The sequence below is a fragment of the Aythya marila genome (genome assembly GCF_965140915.1).
Source record: "Aythya marila genome assembly, chromosome: 2".
NCBI lineage: Eukaryota > Metazoa > Chordata > Aves > Anseriformes > Anatidae > Aythya > Aythya marila.
Genome location: NC_139043.1, coordinates 20,020,443 through 20,039,281, shown reverse-complemented (window position 1 = coordinate 20,039,281; position 18,839 = coordinate 20,020,443). Strand labels below are relative to the sequence as shown.

Genomic DNA, 18,839 nt, shown 5'->3' with positions numbered 1-18,839 from the left:
ACCCACAGGAGTTGTGTAACTGATGAACAATAACTGGACTTACATAACTTTATGTGTGATAGAGATATATCCCCATTGCACTAAAGCTCCCTGTGAGAATCCAGAAAGAATCTCTTCTTAAATAGATGAAACTAACTGGTTAGAGTTTTATGTTGGATTTAGCGGTTTTGTTTGCTTGTTTTTTTTAAGCTTGTTCAGGCTGAAAACACCTTCCATCATATATTTTAATTATTTTAACATGCTGTTAGAAGTTCTCATTTATCCCTCCTATCCTTCCCTCCTATGTTTGCCTTCATTTCATTCTTTTATTGTTTTAAGAGTGAAAGACGACGAAACAACTGAACTTAATTTACTCTCACATCTGTACCCTGCTCTCCTTCTGTTAGCAGGTGATGTACAGCTGTAAAAGGGGAATGGGTTTTGCACTAGCACACTAATCCACAGACCATGACGAATTTGATTCCAAAACTAGTCTCACATTCCTCTTGGTCCCACTAACTACTCTGAGAGGGATTCCAGCCTCTCTTCCCAATGTTATTTCCTTCCCTAATAGTCTGCAATCATTCCCAGGGTTAGGTAAAAACAAGCCCATGCTTATGTGGAGGGAAGTTCACATTCCCAGCTCACATCTTCTGTCAGTCTGATATCCTGATGCTTCTAGCAGCAGAGATGGCCAGAATTTAACAGGAAGAGGGAATTCTGTAATCAAGGCAGGTTGCAAATCACTTCTGGGAGTTCCAACTCAGGTATTTCCCACCAGAAGAAAAAGTTATTCTTCAAACATAATGCTTCCCTGAAGTTTTCCAGCAGCCTTTTAATCAGCAGCCAGCTGTCAAGGTTCTACACACATGGACATACATCTAACATTGACATTTAGCTTTCAGCCTGCATAACCTATGAGTGTTTGTTACACTCTCAGTATGGAAGATAGGGTAAACTTAAGATAATTCAAAATGAACACCTAAGCTTCATTTTCTATATTATTAGAAGCAAAAAATGTCCCATTTGTCTGAGAAACAAGAGAGTCATAAAATCATATACTTACCTGCCTTGACTTTGTTGCCTAAGCAGAATAGAAATTGATCATAACTTTGAAGGTTATGTTCAACTTTATAGGTGTCAGCTGTTCTTAGTGGCTTTGAGGCCCTTAAAATTTACTTTTCTCATAAGTAAACTTATACAAAACCTAAGACTAACATATATTTTTCTTCAAATCGGTGTTTGTAAAAATAGAGCACAGCATAAAAGACCACAAAAATCAAAACTGACTTTAATAAAAAAGAAAAAAAAAAAAAAACTATTATTAGGTTTTTATATTGTGAAAACATAGAGAACTTCAGGAAGATAACAAGCAGGTTTTGTTTGTTTTTTAAAGAATGGAAAAGAAAAAAAAAAAAACACTAAAATATATAGCTAGACAATCTAATTTATTTGTAAATTACTTAAGTAAACTAATATAACAAATATTTTGGTCAATGGCATAAGCTAGAACCATGCATCAAACACAACTCTCTGGATCAGATTCTATAAAAATCAGTCTGAAATTTTTCTTTGGAGCTCACTTGGGTATGTATTCATGAGGTGGGAACAACGTAATTCGTGTGCATAAAAGTGTGCAATAGCAGTGCAGAAATAGCCCCCTTTTCTCCTCTAAACAGAAATGTTATTAAAAAAAAATCTAAATGTTATTTTAAAAGTGTAAGACACTGAAGCCATACTGCTGCTCCTGTAAACAAAGACCTTTATACAGTTTTAAAGTACAAGTACACATTAATTTGGAAAATCTCTTTTACAATTTTATTTCAAATTGGTATCAGCAATATTTAATAACAATAAAAATAGCTATTCATTGTTTAAAATGACCTTCCAATGCTCTTTATCATAAGTTGCATGGCATTACCCATAGCATATTTTATGCACACATTGTGTCCCACAATATTTAAGAGCACATCTGTAAAGAAAAATGAACTAATGAAATATTAAAATATTCCATGCTCATCTCATAGCAGTTAGCTACACTAGATGTATAAACTCAAAACGAATGAACCGATTTCAGATGGGGGAGTACTTACATCACTCTGGTGTTTATTGACTTCCATGGCATGCTTAATATCCGGAGGCTCCTTCATATGTGCGTAATCTGAAGTTCCTTTCTCAGCATCATATTTTTGTTTATACAGTACCTGAAAAAAAAGCATCATGCTTTAGTGACCTCAATAGACGAGGTATAATATCATGAGCTGGACTAAACCTAGCATTGTAGTGTGCCTGTATTCAGGAAGAAGTGTAATAAATTATTAAACTCCTTAATGGAACCAGAACCCTAAAACAATAGCAGTTTCTGCCCAAAACAGACACATGAGGCACAGGCAGCAGAGAGATTTCTCTAAGTCTACTATTGCAACAGAGGTATGAGTAGGCAGGAGGAAGAAAAATAAATATACACATACAGAAACAGAATATTAACCTTAACAAGGTGAGAAGACAGCCCAGAGAATAGCATAAGGGATTTATTTTTTTTCCCTTAAAACGTACATGAATCTGTCAGTTAAATAAGTATTCACAAACAAAAATGAAAAGTATTTTCATTTTTTTCCTGTGTTCAGGAAAAAAAGGGGGGGGAATTTTGTGCATGCCTTGTAAGTGAACAGGTTTACATGAAATACTCATAGCTCAAACATCAATTTCCTCCACTGTTAGGAAATTACTATCACAATACACATTTGGACTAGCCACTAGGTTCACAAAGAAAAATAATGTTTACATTCAATTGTCATCATGGTAAAGGAAAATGGAATTGGATTGTGAGTTTATAAACAAATTTATTTTTACAATAGAAACTGAGCTCAGTGTTGGGCATTCGTCCAGATTTCCCTGTACTGTACTCTGCTATGCTTACATACACACACACTCACATAGTGGAACTGCCTGAAAAGCTGATGTTGCACTTAGATTTGTCATAAGCTTTTAGGCTTACATTAAGAAAATTCACCAGGTTTAGATGCCTGAAAAAGCAGCAAGCAGTGAGAAAAATCATTTTCTAATAGAGCTCTCAGGAGCAAGCATTAAAATAATCCCCAAGAAAACAGCAAATACTAAATAAGATTGAAAGCTGATCAGGAGGAGAAGGATTTGAAACTAAAATCCTAAATAGCAATAAAAGAATACTGTGAAAGTTTTGAGGGAAGTCTTAATTGTGGTGATTCACACTCTTTTAAGACAGGATACTAGAACTGTGAGAAAATGACTTATCTGTTTATGTTTAAGGCTGCAAGATTGCATCTGAATCACAGATCAGGGTGCCCGAGGCAATATATTAATATCTACTCTATCTCAGATTACAAAATGATATGTATGCCAAGAGATTAAGACAAAAAGGGCTGCTTGGAGGTATTTTTAGTTTTTTTTTTTTTGTTTTGTTGTTTTGGGGTGTTTTGTTTTGTTTTGGTTTGGTTTTTTTGGTTGGCTGGTTTTTGTTTTTTTTCTTTGTTGTTGCTGTTGATGTTTGTTTGTTTGGGTTTAATTTACACTGATACTATACAAATGAAAGCATCAAATTAGGAAGTTTAAAATATGCTTACACAGTGCAAATCCAACATGATCAGGTCTCTGGGGAAAGACATACAACTTAAATTGAAACAACCAAAATGTCTATAACCTCCCTATATCGATTACGTTTTGCAACTGGCAAAGTAAATGATCCTTAGGAAGATCAGCTGCAGAAGTATAGTAACAATATAAACATATGCCACAAAAATGTTTTTGCTACTTTCCACATTTGAAATGGTCACTTTTAAGATGCTTCCCATTCTGAGAAGCCAACCCAGACATTTTATTTTTTTCTGAAATTCTATAATTTACATATACTGCAATACATTGTCACATTACTCAGTCAACATCTACATTTTTATGTTGGTGTATGAGCTATGAAACCAAGACATCAAAAATCAAAAGCAATCAACTCCCACCACAAGAAAACTAACAGAAATTGCAATTGACTTTCCACTATCTTGGAAAAATAAGACTGTTTCTTTAGCTTAATGTAGGAATACCTGATTCACTATTTCACAGCCAAATTCTTCCTAATCTTTTCACAATAATCTTATTAACTGACTTTGGAACCTTGAAAGAATCACAGATTCTGCCAAGTTAAATAACTGTCTAGTTTTGTCTTGAACAGTTGTGCAGAAATATTCCCAAATTTTTAAATCAGTTCCAAGCAAATATGCAAAAATATTTACAAGGATTACTTCATTAATATTATTAAAACTACTGTTTTATGTTACTATTTATTTCACATTTCATACTGAGTTTCCAGGCTTGAAATTGTATTTACCAAATACATATATGAAAAAGTACTCCACAGAGATCAATAACAGGTCACTCATGTAACCTTTGCTCTGGAGCAGTACATTTAATAATTTCAGTAATTCCATTATTTAGGTATGACTTCAGTTTGAACTGATTTGTAACTACTCATTTTTTATTTTCCTTCTCTCTCTTGTACACCAGTGTGCAAGAGGTGAATTAAGGAAGGTTTTATGCTCTTTTAACTTAACTCTGACTCACCATATGCGGTTGTAACACAATATGATTGTAAATGATGAAGTAAACCATAAAAATACTTTTATCATACTAACAAAAGTACATTTGAACATAAAAGAAGGAATCTGTCCACAAGTAAGAAGTTGAAAATATTCCTTAAGATTCCTTTGGTTTATCATCTTTACAAACAAACAGAAAATGCTGTTGAGCATTGACATATAGTTACTATTTGAGATATTGCACTGTGCAAAGGAATATTAAACTGCCTTCAGTTTGTGTTAGATTACTCCTTTCAGATAAGAAAAACTCTGCAATCTCTTCTTATGGTAGAAATAAAATGATGAAACACACCTTTTTTTTTTTCATTATTTTTTTCCCTCCCAAGCAATGTTAAATATTTTTATCATTGTTTGTGACAACTCATAAAAAAATATCCAGGAAGAACTCTTATGAACTCATACTGGTGTTCAGACAGGAGAAACACTTGGCACAAAGCTAGCATTGTTCTGAAAATTTTCTTCAGAAATATTTTCCACAGGAAGTTTGTGATTTTTCTATAAAATGTCACTTTCCTCTCAGGAAAATCAAGATGAGTCTTTTTTTTTTTTTTTTTTTTTTTTTTTTTTTTTTTTTTTCAGAGAACAGAGACATTAGTGAGAGTTTTCAGGCTGGCAAGGATGGCAACTCATGAGAGTTTTCAGGCTGGCAACTCATGCATGGGAAGAAAGATTCTCTCTCTGGCTTACCCTGGGAAGAGCTATGAAAAGAGAGAGAGGGAGGAAAATCTCACCCTCAAGAAAGTCATTTAGATTATTATAGTCAAATTTTCTCTGTTAAGGGAAAGCATGAAACTGATAAAAGCCACCCAAGTATGTGGGGTTATGAAACTTCATTTTCATATTTTAATTCTCCTGAAACACTTTTTCCATAAATAGCATCATTATTTTTTGTCCAAAATCTGCTTGGGTTTCCTTCTCTATGAATATTTATTCCTATTGTCATGCCAGCTTTATGTAAAACACAGAAGAGCAAACATGGGCTTTACATAAAAGCCAGAAGAGGCTGTCTTGTTTTAGTCTTTCCTGTACATCTTGAAAAGGGAAATAAGCATGAATCTATACAGCAAATATGTGGAGAAAGTTCCACAGGAGGAAAACCAGAGACACCAGGGTGATGTACTCTCCATTATGGTAAGATCCTGCAAGCACTGGCTCACACTGTATGGCTGGAATCCCACAGAGTAAAGTTCTTGCTCCGCTGAAGTCAATGGCAATTGCTACACAAGTGGTGCTACAGCAATCTGTTTTGGAGACGACAGCAAAAGGCAGCTGCAGACAGGAAATAACTTTTTGCCATTAAAAATAAATAAATAAACAAATAAATAAATAAATAAATAAATAATAAAATGAAAAAGGAATTTTTCTTGGTTGCCTCTAAGTTCCTGAATCATCAATGTGATCTGAAAGAGTGCATAAAATTCATAAATTGTGCTAGATCTAGGAAAACAGAGCTGCTGGGCAGTGGCAGTACTGCAGCACCATGTCAGGGCCAAATATTCGTGAGAGAGACCACTTGCCAAGCATACATCTGTGTAGGAAGTCACGGGGCAGAAGCGGACCAGCATCTGCAGTCCCGTGCCAGCAGGCAGCAGCAGGGGAGTCGGTGTTCTCTTTCTTCTGCTCTGTGGTAAAACCACCACATCCCCAAGTCCTGGCACACCTGCTTGGCAGATGAGACCACAGGCCCCACCAAGAACACAGTACCACAGAGTGAGAGAGCACCTGTGATGTTTGGATACAAGGGCACCTGGCCTTGCATCCAAGGAGCATGATGAGGGAGTCAAACGTGTAAACTTGTTCTAACAGGAATGGGAAGGAGGACACATAGCCACATTTTTCTCATCTCAGGAAATAAGCACCTATTTAAAATCCGCTTCTGTCCTGGTTTCAGTTAGACACCAGGACAGCTTCTTAAAACTGAGAAAGCAGTTCTGGGCTTGTAGGGGCCTTGTTGCAAGAGGGCTGTCATGGCAGCCAACCAGTGCTGTGCTCCCTCTGCGCCCTGTGAGGTACTCTTGGTCTTCCCCTGCGGAATTGGTGACCTGTAAATCTACACTCCTGGCAAGAAGGATGCAGCAGAAATCCTCTCTACGATATTCTGACCCAGATGAAATTTGAAATCCTTATATTAGCTACTGAGGTACCACAGTGATAGGCACAATATGGATTAGATTTGAATACTGTAGAGAAGATTTTCCACTAGAAAATCCCCTAGGATCTCTCTCAAAGTAGCATTAAATTCAGGTCCATTGCAACAGTAACCACAAGTTGGAAAAATGTGTCAGCGTATCTTTAAGTTTTATGGTAGATTATGATTTATAATGCATCTATTCCTACAGGGATGGAATGAATTTTACAGGAAAAAGTTCTGCTTTAATATAACTCGTCCTATATGCATATTTGTTTCTCTGTGACTGTTGGATGATTGTAGAAAAGCTTCAAAAATATCAAATGAAAATGTCAGTCTTTTTCTTATAAGTTTTTTCCATGAATCAAATGCATTCATTTTCAGTCTCAGTTATTTATCTTTTCTGCCATATCACTGATGTTAGTTAACCTCATTTGCGTAAACTGAAGTAGAATGTACTCATTTGGAATTAATCCAGGAGTAAATCCTGTCACAAACTAGTAAACTAATGTTTTATAAATCAAGCTTACTGTTTTAAAATGTTATAAAAGTTTAATTCTCAGTTTATTTCTACTGTAATTCTTCTAATCATTCACTTTACAATGAAATGTGACACTAATGTTATTTTAGCTACTGTGTTGCTTTAAAGTCAATACATACGTATATGTTCCATTTCAAACTATGAAAAGTAAAATACTTTATGTTATTATGTTTACTTACTATAACCTTAATATTGTTTTAAATCTAATAATTCCTCTAGAAGCTGTCCTGAGATTTATGTTTTCTTTTGTTATATTTTCCCTTGTTTTGGGGGAAAAAAATAGAGAGAGAATGAATATTGAGATAAAATCATAGAATCATTAAGGTTGAAAAAGACCTCCAAGATCATCTGGTCCAACCATCACCCACTAAACCATGTCACTAAGTGCCAGTTTCCTTGAACACACACCCCCCCCAGGTACAGTGATGCCACCACTTTCCTGGGCAACCCGTTCCAATGCCTGACTGCTCTTTCTGAGAAGAAATGTCTCATAATTTCTAACCTAAACCTCCCCTGTCACAACTTGAGGCCATTCCCTCTAGTCCTATCACTAGTTATCTGTGAGAAGAGTCTGACCCCTAGCTCCTCACAACTTCCTTTCAGGTATTTGTAGAGAGCAATAAGGTCATCTTTGAGCCTTCTCTTCTCAAGACTAAACAACCCCAGTTCCCTCAGCCGCTCCTCATAGGATGTATTCCAGGCGCTTCACCAGCTTCGTAGTTCTTCTCTGGACACAATCCAGGGCCTCGATGTCCTTCCTGTACTGAGGGGCCCAAAGTACTCTGGCCTCACCAGAGCAGCATACAGGGGAACAATCACTTCCCTGGTCCTGCTGGCTACACTGTTCCTGGTACAAGCCAGGATGCCTTTGGCCTTCTTGGCCACCTGGGCACACTGCCAGCTCATGTTCAGGTGAGCATTGATTAGCACCCCTAGATCCTCTTCCTCTGCACAGCTTTCCAGCTGCTCTGCCCTGAGCCTGTGGCACTGCATGGGGTTGTTGTGGCCAAAGTGCAGGACCCGGCACTTAGCCATGCTGAACCTCATCCCATTGGCTTCTGCCCATTGACCCATCCTGTCCAGGTCCCTCTGCAGGGCCTTCTTACCTTCCGGCAGATCAACACTTCCCCCCAGCTTGGTGTCATCTGCAAACTTACCAACAGTACACTCAATTTCTTCATCCAAGTTATCAACAAAGATGTTAAACAGGATGGGCCCCAACACTAACCCCTGGGGAACACCGCTGGTGACCAGTTGCCAGCTGGATTTCACTCCATTCACCACCACTCTCTGGCGCCGGCTGTCCGGACAGTTTTTAACACAGCAAAGCGTGTACCTGTCCAAGCCATGGGCTGCCAGCTTCTCCAGGAGAATACCATTGGAGACCATGACAAAGACCTTGCTGAAGTCTAGGTAGACTATGTCAACAGGCTTTTCCTCATCCACCAGACGGATTACCCGGTCAGAGAAGGAGATGAAGTTGGTCAGGTAGGACTTGCCTCTCATGAATCCATGCTGACTGGGCCTGATCCCCTGTTGGTCCCAGATAAATTGCATGATTGCATTTAAGATGACCTGTTCTATCATCTTCCGTAGCACTGAGGTCAAGCTGACATGCCTATAGTTCCCCAGGTCAGTATCAATACTATGGTTTTAGGAATATGTTCATTTCACAGACTTGCTCTGTTAAACTATATATAGTTTAAGAGAGGAGAAAGGCAGAATGAGAACATTGAGATGCTTGGTGCACGAGAACCATGATGGTTTATCAGTTGTAACTGCCATGAATAAGAATCAAAATCTACATCTTCATTATATTACACATACTTACTACTCAAAATTCCACCAAGATCAATGGAAACTAAGGATCATCTGCCTGCTTTAAGGGTATTACATTTTTAAGTCCCTGGACTACTATTTTACTGATTGCATGTTGTATGCTATGTTAAATACACTTGATTTTATATTTTTAATTCTATGGAATTTGTTGTCAGTGGTGTTATGTGAATGATTAATGACATCAGAAATATTTTCCTGTTACCAATGAGTGACTTTAAAAGTCATTAAATGTAAAGTTTTTTGTGTTTTTTTCCACCTTTTTCCACTTCAAACATTTTTAAAAGTTAACACAACACTTAAGTTGAAATAGTTGTTATATACAATTTGTTTATTCCATAAACACAATGCAACATCACTAAATTCAGTAATTCTTTAGTGCATTTATGAGTTGCTAATGGATTTTTTTGACTGATGACTGCCCATTTTTAAACTTATATTTAGTAAACATAATTGGTCAGACTGTCAACATTTTAGAATTGAGTAGTTCTTGAAGTTAAGCAGTTATAATGAAAAACTCTGGATGATAAACCCACCCAGATAAATCAAGAAGGTGATCGAGTAGCCATTCAAAAGCATTGCACAAATTGGTTATATTCTGTCCCACAATTAATATACAAATCATTTTTACGATTTTAAAATTGCACCTTGCTCTGAAGCTGAGTTAATTCTTTTGCAAACACACTGTCGATTGTGGCTGGCATCTGCTGATAAAGAGAGTTGGAAAGGCCTTTCTTAGCAGCTCCTTTGTACTTCACCTGCAGGGGATAAAAAGGTGACACACAATGAAAAAGTTGTCAGATAGAGTAATCATACTACGTATTTTTCCTGTTAAAAAATGGCACCAAGAACATTAGAACTGGAAAAATCTAATGCTGTCTTATAAACTGTCAAGCAAAACCATTTTTTTAAATAACAGTTTTAAACTACTTCAAGTGGATGTATCTAATTCAGAAACCAATACAAAGTACCCGCTAATTAAATTAGAATTTGAGGGGAAAGTACTAAGGCAAAGCAGATTTTTTTTCTACATTTTACTAAATCATTTAAGGAAAAAAAATATATATATATAAATATATATATATATATATTTTCTCATTCTGTTTTCTGAATTTTTGGAATGAGAGCAGTGAGTTGTCAATAGAACGATATTTTACCAATTACTATGTACTAGCAGTTAAATATAAGTGGAAAAGACAGGAACATTGAAGACATTGAAAACAGCATGATTGTCACCATTTCTATTTAATCTTCTCATGTTAAAGACTCAATTTTAAATTCATTTCTATTTCTCCTGTGCTTTGTCAATGTTCAGCACTAGCAAAAGGACCTTGTGAGAACAGCCAGAATAATAGTTCAAACTCTGTGAGGCTTTGCTTCAGATCTAAGTTTTTCAAATTTTAAAAACCATGTCAGTTATTGCTGTAAAAGTATTCACATATATCAAAGATATATTAAATGGTACTGCCTAATGTCTTTAGCTGCTTGTGCTCTATTTATCAGAGACTAGTTTCCTGTATGTATTACATATATCAATAATTTGTTATAGCATTTGTTGATGTTTCCAAAAACAGAGGACTATTTTTGCTGCTAAGAGAGAATTTCAGAAGTGTTCAAGTTTTGCAGAAACAGGTTATGGGACACTAGAGGTCAGTAATTTACAAGATAAACCATCCATCATATTATTGCATTTAAGTAGAATGCAATAATAAAAATTTAAGTAGCTGCAATAGGCAAGAGTGCACAACGAGATAATATGAAATACACTTTTTTTTTGGTTTTGAAATATTCTTATGACTCTAAATCTTTGACTAATGATTAGCAGTAAATTCAGTATCTGACAAACAGATTCTATAAATACCCTCTCTGTATTGTGCTTTTGCAGACACAGTAGGCAACAGTCTCTTCTATAGTTAATTTCATCACATCTGTGCTAGTTGGGAGTTGCCACTCCTTCTCAGAAATATGAAGATAAATATAAGAAAAATATTCATCAGATGCATTTATATTCAAAGTAGCCATACAGCAAACAGATGTATATCAGAAATAGTAGACCGAATGTATAAATTGTATAACTCCAAACTTTGGGGAACCCTTTATTACAGTTATAAAAGGTAGCAAAATAAATGAGGCATTTAAGTCTTCCAAAGGTTACAGTGACAGACGAATCACTCAGAAACAAGAATTCCATAACAGAAGTAACTGTCGGGTAAAACTCCTGCTACTTTTCTTAACTACAAATATATATATATATATACATAATTAGAGATGCAATCCCCTTATACCTGGGACATGAAGTGCAGGGAGTAAATTGTGTTCTACCATTTTGGAAGCTGCCATTTTTCTTGCCACTACAGTAATATATGAGTGTGTGCACATGCCCATTTATACACAGACACCTAAAAACCCACAAATGGGTATGCATATTATAAACACATACATTCATGCAAGTACTAGGTGACCTGCGGATGGCCTTTACCCAATCTGTGCCTCGCTTCCCTTGCTGAAGGGCAGGTGTAAAAGGACACAGTAAAAGGTCCTTTTCTCCTCCTCTTTGACAGTCAGGCTGTCAATTCTCCCCAGCAAGACACCTATGCACAGATGTAATTTGCAAACATCATCATGGCAGAGTAACAACAAATCTTTTTCCTGCTCCTCAGTTTATCTATCTATAAAATGGCACAGTTATGACTGCCTCAGGACCATAAATAAAATACCTTGGAATTCTGGAATAAAAGTTTTGTATACTTACAAGTAATTATTACTCACATATACATTATACAATAATAATATATAGTGCTTTAAATTACACCAACTTTAAACAGAGTTATTCTTTGAAATAAGCCATCCTTCCTCATCTGGTAAATATAATCTTCAATACACAGTGTCTATATGAAGAATAAGAAGTGAAGAGACTTCTTCAGTCTTTTAGGTCTTACCTCAGAAATAAAAGCACCAAGACTTTTCACATGTTTTAACTGTGGGGTGTCAGGTACAAATATGCATTTGCCCTTAGATTTTTCAAACTCTTCTTTATAGTGTATCTACAAAGAGGAGAAAAGATAAGTTCAGTCATTCTTTAAAAGAGAAAAAAAAATAAAGTAGCTAGTTTTATTTAATCTATTTTGTTTATTTATTTATTTGTGGATAACATGCTGGGTGGCTTGCAAACATCTCGGGCTGGATCAAATCAAGCCACACAGGAAAATATTCAGTTCCAGGGCAATACACAGAACCAGGGCATGTAAAAGTCACAGAACTCTTTAATATTAAAGATGAAAAAGATATAATTTTTTCCCTATATCTACAGCACATTTTTTCCCACTATCTGTAGATGTTCTGTCCTTCTAAAGAAAAGTTGAATCAAGGCTTTTCTCCTTGATCTAAAAGATAAAATTGTGAAACTGGCTTCTAACACAGACCCAGAATCTGTATAGCATAATCAAATGCCTCCTTTTGAACCTGAGAGTTAAATGAATAAATTCAGAAGGCCACTACCAAAGCATTGCCTACAAAGCACCCCAACAGCTGTTACATACAGGTAATATCAGACTCCCTTTAAAAGGAAAGAATATCTTAAATCAAGCCATTTCATAAGTCATGTGTATGCACAATAAAAAACATTTTGGAGGCAAAATACCACAATGTGTTTTGCAAAAAATCAGGTGCTTATTTTTTAAAAACACCATCAAGTCCTATTTTTCCTACCATTGGGCAAACAATAGGGGCAGGTGCACTACACAGTTATCTGAAAACAATCACAGGATTGTTGAAGAAGTCAGAGCTACTAGAGATTGTGAGGAATGTGACGTCTACAAACATGGTGAATGTGTAGAGACCTTTACTATGTAAGAACTGTGTGGAGAAAGATGGTGAATACAGTAAGATGCACTAAATACATTTTAAAGATAGCCACTTTCCAAGTGTAGTCCTTACTTTTAAAGGTACTCCCAATAAGTAATCTTAAATTATTTTAGTGACATTTCTTCCTTTAAAGAATATATAAAAAGAATATATAAAATATATAAAAAGAATATATAAAATTTTTATATATAATTTTTATATATATATATATAAATATATAAAGCATATATAATATGCTATATTATATAGCATAGTTTAGTTCAATGCAAATTGAATTATTTAGGATTAAGCTATCCTGGTTATTATCTGCTATCATTTTTCTAACTTCATTTTCACATTCTGCACAACGGCACCTTGTATCTCAACTTGCTGACAAGCACTGACAGAAGCAATATGATCTGCACCTGATCATTACAGAAATATGCAGTCTTAATTTCCTCTTTCCCTGAATCCCTTATGGTTATCACAAGTTCTAGCCTAAATTCCTAGAAAGTGACTTGGAAAATTCATGAGAAAGATGGTAGCTTACACAGAATCAACTCCTGAACTTTCTCATGCAATCTTTTTGGCTACCGCATAACAGACTAGAAAATGCTGAAGTCCTTTCAGACTGATGACTATGTAAACATCACAAAGGAAATAATTTTGATTACCAATTTTCTTATCCAGATGTGGACTGCTGAATGAATCTACCTCACAATACCGAATCATACAATCTTACTTTGTAAAATATTGAGTATTATAAATAAAAACTGTTTGGGAAGTAAAGGGCATAAAATTACTTTGCATCATCATTTCACTCAGGTCACAGAAATCCAATGGTTTGTGTAACATGGGTGTGAGACACTATACTCCAAGGCAATCCTAGAGCAGTACACAAAAACTGAGGTTTTATGATAAGGATGAGCAGGTGCCTACTGTCAACATGCATGCAATGCATACATGCACTTCTAAGTGTGTGTACAAGGTGGGGGGGTGACTGTGCACGATTGGCTTAAAAAAGATCTTCATAGAATTACAGTTATTCACAATGTTATGTCTGAGAAACAACATGGAACATCTAAAGAGCTGTCTACTGGTTCAGTTTGATGGAGTTCCCAGTAGGAATGCCTGTAAAACTGAAACTCTGGAGAGAAGATGGAAAGCCTTGCTGCTCACAGCTTAGACAAACCACCCACAGGTAACTGAGAGTTGACTGTAATTACATCCATTTTAATTACAGAGCAATAATTATATTCAAAAATTAAGCATGAAAGCCTCCTAAGGTATCTCGTAATGGAAGGAATACGAGACTAGAAGAAACAATCAAAGCCATTCTACAGTAAATATACTTTCAAAATAACCAAAAGCAACGAAGTAGTAATGTCATTCCTTTATTACTCATATTTATTAGAGTAGCCCACACAGGTTCAAATGAATCATTTAGAGAGGACATATAACAAAATCTGTGTGTCCATTTTTAATCCAACATGCTTCATTTAGCTATAGAAGTGTTTGTATCACTTAGAGTCAGGCAAACAGAAGACAAAATGAGACAAGTTTAATGTAGTCATGATATCTGTACTTAAAAAGCATACTTATTGTAAATGAAGTAAAAAAGAGGCTAAAGAGTTTGGCTATGACAAAACATAACCAATGGTTGGAAGAAATACGCAGAAAGATAATATTCATTTTAGGGTTTACATATTCAAATGTCTAAAATACTGAATAGGAAATTTTGCTTGTGAGTGCCTTACCCTTCACCACAAAATACACTCTTTATGTTGAGTAGGTCTGGTAAGCCTTAGAAAAAAACAGATAATAGGAAAAATTTGCAAATGATGGCCTGGAGCCACCACTGCTCTTTTGGTATACTTTTGAAGCCCAATAGCTCGCTAAAGCCCCAATTTTTAATAGCCCTCTCCTGAGCCCTTTCTTCTCCCAGATTAATCATTGAAGTACTTTAACCAGCAGCACAGCTAACCAGTAAAAGCAGATTAAAATTCCTAGACAACCATCAAAAGAGTAAGTTTCAAATTGTACCTTTTTTTTTTTTTCTTAATGGATGTTATATGACAAAAATCAAACTTTATAAATAAAGGTCATCCAGCCTTTAGGCTGAAGCTTCCTGTCTCACCAGGAAAATTCATCTTGCCCATGGCCTGCTCCATCAGTCTTTTTCACAGGGGAAACTCAGGAGGAATCTGTGGACTAAGGAAAAACTTCAAGTGGTAACAGCCTTATCCAAGAAGCCACCTTTCTTTCTTATTCAGGGGCATGTATTTATCTCATTTAAATACAAGTGCACTGGAAAAAAACTGTTCTTAACATTTTGACATCACTGATATAACTATGTTGACCATCATCATGCCAAGATCCATTACAGAACTGTGTTCTATCAAAGACTTCTTTAAGCTCACAAGAATAATAAAATGTCTGAACCTTCTTATCTAGCTCTTATGCTAAACTAAAAGGGAACGTTTTTTCCACTAAGGATTCCCTTTCTAATCCATTTCTTAAGTTGTAATCTCTCATAAGTGTGTAAGAACTGTGTCAGACCACAGATCTACCTAAATTCTCTCTTTGGCCACAGAAATCTAGAGAAAAGTATAAGAAGGCAAGCAAAGAGTATTATTGCCCCACAGCATTTTACTAGTCTAAAGCAGTTTGGAACTCAAATCCACCTCAGTTAGAGGCTCCAGCTAGTAATGGAGAACACAGAGGAATAGCTCCAGCCTGAATTAGGAGGTCACAAACCTACTAATATCAGAGGAAAGGCATTCTATTTCTATACCTGATTATATATCTCTTTAGCATTCCTTTGCTAAAACAAAGGTGGCCTCCATACACAGGCATTTAGATGGTAGGTAGTAGTATTTTTTTTGCTATAGGTGACAAGAAGCACTGGTGCCACACATGACAGGAATTCAGCAGACTCTTCAAAAGGCCCAGTGTCTGTCTCTACCAAAAACCATTAAGATAGTTTGGTCAATGACCGTTTTAATTGTATAATAATTCACCTCTCTGCTTATAATCATATTCACAATATTACAGCCCATAATCAAAACAAAGAAGAGATGAAGAGATACTAAAATATAAATAATACAAGCAAATAGACGGGCTCAATTTCAATATGGAAGAGAAAAGGCCTGGAAAGGAAGGTAATTCATAGAAATCGAATATACATGACAGTTTTGAAAGCATCTATGAAATAAAATTGCATAATGGAGGGAGATTAAATGAAATGGCTTTAGGGAGAAACAATTCAGGGGATATCACAGCCACAAAACAAATATCTGCCAAACTCATATGAAGATGGGAATTTCCTGAAGAACAGGAGGAGCACATAAACAGTTCCCAGCTTCCCTCTACATATACAACTCAAGCCTGCCAGTTACACATGCACTAAAGAATGCCATCACAACAGTGTTTTTTTTAATTATATTGTCAAATTAAAGTCAGCCTGCAAAGAATGCAGGGTGAGCTTAATGCAATCGCAGTATCTCGAGTTATGAGCACTCTTGTCACTATGTTCTGACGGAGGAGCTGCGCTGGCAAGTTCCCAGACAGACAAGGACAATCACCCAGCCTCGTGGCCAGCAAGGACAAGGACTGCTGTCACAAGGTCATCTTGGGCCAAAACTGCAAGCCCCAAAAAACATTGCACAGCTAAGATGTACAGATATTCACCAATGATACATCCATGCAAACAGATTTGTGAACATACATATATATATAAGTTTTGAATATTAGTGAGTCCAAATGCAAACTCCCATCTTTTTGGCCTCTGCAATGAAATGTGCAAGGTGACGAACTTACCCACAGCATAGAGGACTTAATTCATCATAAGAAATTCCAAATATAGCCCAAAATTTCTGGGAGACAAGATTCATTCTCCAGGCATACTCATATTTTATCCAAGCTAATGAACACACACCTACTGATTTCAGCAAAGGCTGAAAAAGGCCCCAGAATGGGTACCATTTTTAAACACAGAGCATTCTGAGCATTTTGAAATTAAATTAGTGCTAGACCACTACATATTAATACAGCCTTGAAAGCATTAATGACACTTTGCCATTATGCTTTTCATATCTCAGTGAAAATCTAACACACTTGCAGGCAAAATGCATCAGAAGCTTTCAGCGAAAACCCACATCTCTGCACCATTATGGGCTTCAGGAACCTGGCTTAACTTAGTTATTCACTTTAGCACCCGAACCCCTCAGAAAATCAGACAAAACACAGCCACTACATTTATTAGATAATTAACAGCCACAGCCAATATTTCTCCTAATGGGTACACAGTACAGAAATAATTCATTTTTAATGAAAGCAAATATTTCTTCAGCATTTTCAAGGGGCTTTTGCCTTGAAGATCAGCAACCATGCTTAGAAACAAATTGCGCTGAAGCAACATATGTATTTTGGGTCAAATCAGTGCTCCAGATCTGTTTTTATTTTGGCCTTCACATGAGGTAACAGGCATTTACTGTACCAGATGCCATTCATATCCCAAAGAAAGCTTGTAGATACCCATCAGTGAAAATATTAATTATCTCTACTGCTTCCTAAAATAGTTTGAGATTACAAAGAAGCCATCTTGGTAGCTTCTCTTAAGGAACTACCTAACTTTCAGCAAACTTCTTGTTAAAATTAAAATACTACCAGATGGTCCATGGACAAAGAGAAAGCTTTGACCTTGTCAAGCCACACTTTTGAGCCAGCACTGTAATGCCTACATATCTCGGATACTGTTTTTCTGTGTTACCTGTTCTATCCAATACATATTCTGTAATCCTTTACAATATAGTTTCTCTAGGTCCTATTCTCATAAAATCAACACACTCACTCACCTTGAACAATAACATCCTGAATCTAAATGCCATATTACAACACAACATGAACCTGTCCCCACTTTTCAGTTTCATTACGAGAGCACTCGTTAAGGCAAGACTCTCTCCAGTGATGTCTTCTTAGCTGCCATCCAGCATCCTCAGTGTAGGAGCACAATCAGTCTCACTGCGATTCATATGAAGGTACAAAGCTACTTTTCAAATAGACTCTCAAAGAAGAACACAGAAATGCACTTCTGCTAAGGTTAATTGGATATTTTTATATTCAAGCAATTGGATGTACTCCAATTTTAAATACCTTGGATCTGATCTACTGTGTTTATATAAGATCTATATATGATCTATGGTTTCAAAAATCTACAGCAACTAGTAAAAGAATTTGATAGCTAAATATTTTTTAAAGATACCCTAGCATTTCAGTGGATTTTTCGTACAATTTGCAAGTCAATAATAATATGCTAAGCAGTTTTGAGCTTCTATCACCACAGACTAGATAACAATCAAATAGATAATAATCAAATTAGTCTGTTTGATTTTTATCCTATCTCCTTACAGTTACGTATATTGGCACTCAGTTCTGTTTCAACCAAACAAACTTCATGGATTTAGGCTACAACTAACAAAAGTACTGCATTTTCCTGGTGAAATCAGCCAAGGCATTCTCATGGGAGACATCTTTGTGTGAGACACACTTTTCATACTCCTTCCTAGGGCCTGTGCCTTGTACTGCCCAAGTGGTACTGCCTAAGTGGACTTAAGGTATCACAGTAGGCTGTGCTTTTCTATTATTTGTGCATTTATATTTGAGCCTTGGATAGGCACATGCTGCATTATAAATATCTGAGTAAATATGTATTGTAAACGTTTACACATGGTAAATATAAATCCACTGAAAAGAGAAATGTAAATATAAGGATGCAAACAGTCACTGTCACTTACGTCACTTATTATTTCACTGCATTTTCGGGCCAATTCCATATTTCGGTCCTCAATAACAGGCTTAAGGAAGGCCTATAAAAGAAAGGTAATTG

At 36.0% G+C, this 18,839-nt stretch overlaps 1 protein-coding gene across 7 annotated transcripts in view; it reads right to left on the bottom strand.

The window, feature by feature from the left end:
• Positions 1 to 18,839, bottom strand: part of NEBL (nebulette) — a 255,027-nt gene that overhangs the window by 76,386 nt on the left and 159,802 nt on the right. For 5 of the 7 annotated variants that reach the window (XM_082754537.1, XM_082754538.1, XM_082754536.1 and 2 more), the window contains 4 exons: positions 18,748 to 18,819; positions 12,049 to 12,153; positions 9,757 to 9,867; positions 2,073 to 2,183 (listed from right to left, as the gene is read on the bottom strand). The exons of the other annotated variants lie outside the window; for them this stretch is intronic. In XM_082754537.1, the coding sequence (XP_082610663.1) occupies positions 2,073 to 2,183; positions 9,757 to 9,867; positions 12,049 to 12,153; positions 18,748 to 18,786 (366 nt within the window). In that variant the 5' untranslated portion in view covers positions 18,787 to 18,819. The remainder of the gene's footprint in view (positions 1 to 2,072; positions 2,184 to 9,756; positions 9,868 to 12,048; positions 12,154 to 18,747; positions 18,820 to 18,839) is intronic. 7 annotated transcript variants of the gene reach the window in all.